The sequence below is a fragment of the Penaeus monodon genome, chromosome 2 (genome assembly GCF_015228065.2).
Source record: "Penaeus monodon isolate SGIC_2016 chromosome 2, NSTDA_Pmon_1, whole genome shotgun sequence".
NCBI classification, from domain to species: Eukaryota; Metazoa; Arthropoda; class Malacostraca; order Decapoda; family Penaeidae; genus Penaeus; species Penaeus monodon.
The window spans coordinates 58,823,596-58,828,595 of NC_051387.1; the positions used below are offsets into that span (position 1 = coordinate 58,823,596).

Genomic DNA, 5,000 nt, shown 5'->3' on the forward strand with positions numbered 1-5,000 from the left:
AAACAAAGAATGATAACAGCAACAATTGCATTTCAAGATCAAGTTGCACGGCCGGGACTTAAGCGCCTCTTAAGCGGTGTTTCTGAATACCAGAAAAAAACTAGAAGATTATTATAATCACAAAAAAAAAAAAAAAAAACGAGAGAAAAATGTTCTTAATAAAATATTTAAATTAATCAAAAGAAGAAGAAATGTTATTAATAAAAATCAATATAATCACATGAAAAAAATAGAAAGAAAGAAAGACTTTTTTTTTTTATTGCAGTCTGTATGGTTATAATAAAGATAATTATCTATTTATTTATTATTATTATTATTATTTGTATCTTTGTTGTCTCATATTTCATCTGATATTATTTGATATTATTTTATCATATTATCTTTTAGGTAATCTAATTGTATATAATTTTTTTTTTATTGCAGCCTGTACGTTAATTAAATTTTCCTTATTTCTTAAATCTTTGTTTTCTCATATTTTGTCTGGTATTATCTGATATTATTTTGGATTATATATTTTATATAAAATTTAAATATTTTATATAATTATATATATATATAATATATATAAAATATATATATATCATATATATATATATATATTATATAATATAATATTTATTTATATTATATATATTTATATATATATATATGTATATATATATATACATATATATATATATTTTTTGTCTTATCTAATCTTCCGAATTTGCTATATGATGTGTTTTTTTTTCTTCGTTATGTGTCGTGTGTTAGTGCATGTGTGGAAATATTGCGAATGCAATATTTCCACACATGCACTAACTAATGCTACCTTTCGCCGGATATTTAACTGGGATGATTATTCGAGGGAATGTAAAAAAAAAGAGATAGATAGATAGATGGATAGATAGATAGGTAGATAAGTAGGTAGAGAGAGAGAGAGAGAGATTCCTTGTATATGTGCGTATGTACGTTCTGTATTCATGGGCATTTAAGACATGGGTGTACACGCCAACACACATAGACACACATACACACACACATACACACATACACACATACACACATACACACACAAATACACACACACTAGCACACACACACACACACACACACAGGCACACACACAAACACACACACACACATACACACACACACACACACACACACGCACACACACACACACGTGCAACTACTCTTACGCACACAAACGCACACAATTTCCAGCGCAATCGTTTAAGAAAGATCCCCTTTGCAAAGGTCAACACAGGTCAAAGGGAGAGAGAGCAGGTCATTGGTTATCAACACAGGTCATATATTTCACCACAGGGCATCGTAATTTAATTAATACACAACCCAATTACAAGTTACTATTGATCAATTGTAAGTTACTGTTGGCCACTTACAAGTTACTGTTGGTTAATTACAAGTTATTTTTGGCCAAAGCAAGTCAAAACTGGTCGGCAGGGTCAACGCAGACCATCACCATTCACCACAAGTCATCACACGTCATCACAGGTCACCACACAGTCAACCACAACTTACCACAACTCATCGCGAATACAGGTCAACACCAACAACCAACAAACCCACCACCAGGTCATCACAAATCAACTTAGATCACCACAACTCACCATGAAATCAAAGGGCAAGACCCCTCCCCCCCCAGGTCAGTGCCACCTCCCCTACAAGTCCCTTAGAAGTCACCACCAACCTCACCGACAATCACCCACGTTCCAACACCCCGTTCAGTGCCCCCACGTCGCACGAGCCCGGCACTCTCCCCTCGACGAGAGTGCCACCATGGATGTGCAGGCACCGGGCCTCCTCTCATTAATAACACAAGAGTGAGCGAGGATTATGTAAATGGCACTTGACTGTCCGAATTGCTGTTAACTAACCTAAGATCGGTTGAGCATAGGGTAGCAGGGAAGGAGAGGGAGAGGGAGAGGGAGAGGGAGAAGGAGAGGGAGAGGGAGAGGGAGAGGGAGAGGGAGAGGGAGAGGGCGAGGGAGAGGAGAGGGGAGAGGATGAGGGAGAAGGAGAAGGTGATAACGAGGAGAGGGAAGGAGGGGGGTGGTAGGGAGAGGACGGAGGGAGCAGTTTCTATTTATCATTTATCTTGGCATATGGTCTTTAGTGTAAAGTGTATGTTCCTTCACTCGCCAGCACTCCCTGCATCTAATAGAGCATTAGTCTCTTATCTCTATCTCTCATATAGATCTAGCTCCGTTCGCTCGTCATTCATGTTTTGTTTCCCTGTCGACTCATTATATCCCTGTGCCTTGTCTTTCTCTTTGCCCTTACTCTCTTTCTTTTTTTTTCCCTCTTTTCATTTTCCCCCCCCCCCCCCCCCCCCCCCCCCCCCTTCACTCCCCCCTCCCTTCCCCTCCTCTACTCCACACGCTTCCCACTTCCCCTCTCTCCCCCTCTCCCCCTTCCCAACTCCTCTTATCCCCCTCTCCTTCCCACCTCTCCCCTCTCCCCTTCCTCCATTATCCTCCCCCTCTCCTCTTACCCTACTCCCTCCCCCTCTCCCCTCTCCCCTCTCCCCTTCCCCCCTCAAAATCTAAAAATGAAAGCAGAAATATTTAGTGAGATTTTTGCTAATGACTGTTTAAATTGCGTGCTCCAAGGATGGCATTTATGGTCGGGTGAGATGCTACGTTTCGCCAGATATTTAATTGGGATGATTATTCGAAGGAATGTAAAAAAAAGAGATAGATGGATAGATAGATAGATAGATAGATAGATAGGTAGATGGATAGGTAGATCGGTAGATATATAGGTAGGTAGGTAGATAGGTGTTAGGTAGAGAGAGAGAGAGAGAGAGAGAGAAGAAGCATAGTAAGTATTCCCTATAGGTATTTATGCAGATACCGCATAAATACATATACACATAGCACACGCATACATACACAGGTCCTCATGCAAACACACACACACACACACACACACACACACACACACACACACAGACACCACACACCACACACACACAGCACACACACATACACGCACACACACACACAAACACACACAAACACACACACACACACACACACACACACAAACACGTAATTACAAGAAAATTTGCATTAAATTATTGCCCTCAATTTTCGTCATTTAGTCTCGAGGTGTCATTAGCGCTGTGCATCTGTGTTTACTTTTCTTTCTCATTTATTTATCTTTTTTTCTCTCTCAAATTATCTTTCTTTCGTTGGTATGTTTATCTGTTTGTTTTTTGTTAAGATTTCACTAGGATTGTTCGCCTCTGATTCCTGCTTGGAAATGTTGATGGGAAAATTGCGATGTGTTTTGCTTTGTGATTTTTTTTTTAAATGTCTGTCTGTGTCTGTCTCTCTGTCTCGGTCTCTGTTTTTGTTTCTCTCTGTTTCTTTCTTTCTCTGTCTCTGTCTCTCTGTTTGGGGGGGGTCTGACTGTCTCTCTTCCTCGCTCTCTCTCTGGTCTGCTGTTTCTTGTCCTCTCGTCTCTCTCTCTGTCTGTTTCTGTCTGTCTGTCTCTCTCTCTCTCTCTCTTCTCTCTCTCTGTGTTTGTCTGTCACTCTCTCTGTGTTTGTCTCTCACTCTCTCTCTCTCTCTCTCTCTCTCTGGTTGTCTGCCTACCTATCTATCTGTCTGTCTACCTACCTACCTACCTATCTCTTTCTCTGTGTCTATCTATCTAACTCCCTACTTAGGTACCTACCTACCTACCTACCTACCTCCTTACTTACCTACCTACCCACCTACCTACCTACCTATCTATTATTGACCTTCCAAACCATCAATCCTTCCCTTCTCCCTTCCTTTCTCCCTCGATTCCCAGCTCCCTTTCTCCCCCCCCCCACCCCTCTCAATTTCCCCCCCATTCCAATCACCTCATCCCGGTCATGCACGCATCAGATATAAATTTATTCCTTCTATATTTATTCCTTCTATCAAAATCCGATGAAAGAGCGGCGATCATGAGCCATGCGAAGTGGGCCGAGGCGAGGCATTCATGGCGTAACATGCAGGGTTTTTAAGAGAGAGGGGAAGAGAGGGGGAGGGAAGGTAGGGGAGGGGAGAGAGAAAGAGGGTAGGAAGGGGAGATGGGGGAGAGGGGAGAGGGGAGATGGGAGAGAGGGAAGAGGGGAGACACGAAAGATAGGAGAGAGGGGATAGAGTCAAGAGAGAAAATATAGGAGAGGTGAAAGAGGGAAGAAGGGAGAGAGGAGAAAAAGGTGGAAAGAGGAAAGAGAGAGCAAGTGTAGAAAGGGAGAAGGAGGGAGAGAGGAGAAAAAGGTGGAAAGAGGAAAGAGAGAGAAAGTGTAGAAAGGGGAGAAGGAGAAAGAGAGGAGAAAGAGAGGAGAAAAAGGTGGAAAGAGGAAAGAGAGAGAAAGTGTAGAAAGGGAGAAGGAGAAAGAGAGGAGAAAGAGAGGAGAGGGAGAGGAGAGGGAGAGGGAATATCCACGTCGTGCATGCATGATCTTGAATGCATTCACGGGAAAACTCGCCGCCAAACATCTTGCATGACTCAGCCTCGTGCCTTCTGGAGGACGGTTCTCTGAAGTGCATGACGAGAAATATCATGCAGGGAAGCAATCGAACATGACGAAGTTGCAGTTTTGCTTCTCTGTTGCATGCAGGTTGTAAAGCCGAGTGAGTTGCATGTCACGTCGGGGATATACTACTCGTGTGTCGCTGGTGACGTTTGTTTGTTTGTTTGTGTGTGTGTGTGTCTGTCTGTTTGTTTGCTTGTTTGTCTGTTTCTCTTTCCGTCCGTCTGTCCGTCCGTTTGTCTTTCAGTCTGTTTATTTGTCTGTCTGTCCGTCTGTGTGTCTGTCCTGTCCGTCTGTGTGTCTGTCTGTCTGTTTATTTGTCTGTCTGTCTGTCTGTGTGTCTGTCTATCTGTCTATTTGTCTGTCTGTCTATTGTTATTGTGACCGACTGTTTCCTTATGTGCGTGTATGTTTGGTGTCCAAGTTTGGGTATTTTTTTTTCTCCCTTCTTTCTTTTTTGTCACTTTCTCACTTTTTC

General features: G+C 42.1%; 1 protein-coding gene across 1 annotated transcript in view; it reads left to right on the forward strand.

The window, feature by feature from the left end:
• LOC119579401 (la-related protein Larp4B-like) overlaps positions 1–1,830 on the forward strand; it is an 8,259-nt gene extending 6,429 nt beyond the window's left edge. The window contains exon 3 of the mRNA XM_037927198.1: positions 1,426–1,830. Within this exon, the coding sequence (XP_037783126.1) occupies positions 1,426–1,830 (405 nt within the window). The remainder of the gene's footprint in view (positions 1–1,425) is intronic.
• Positions 1,831–5,000: the final 3,170 nt, after the last annotated feature.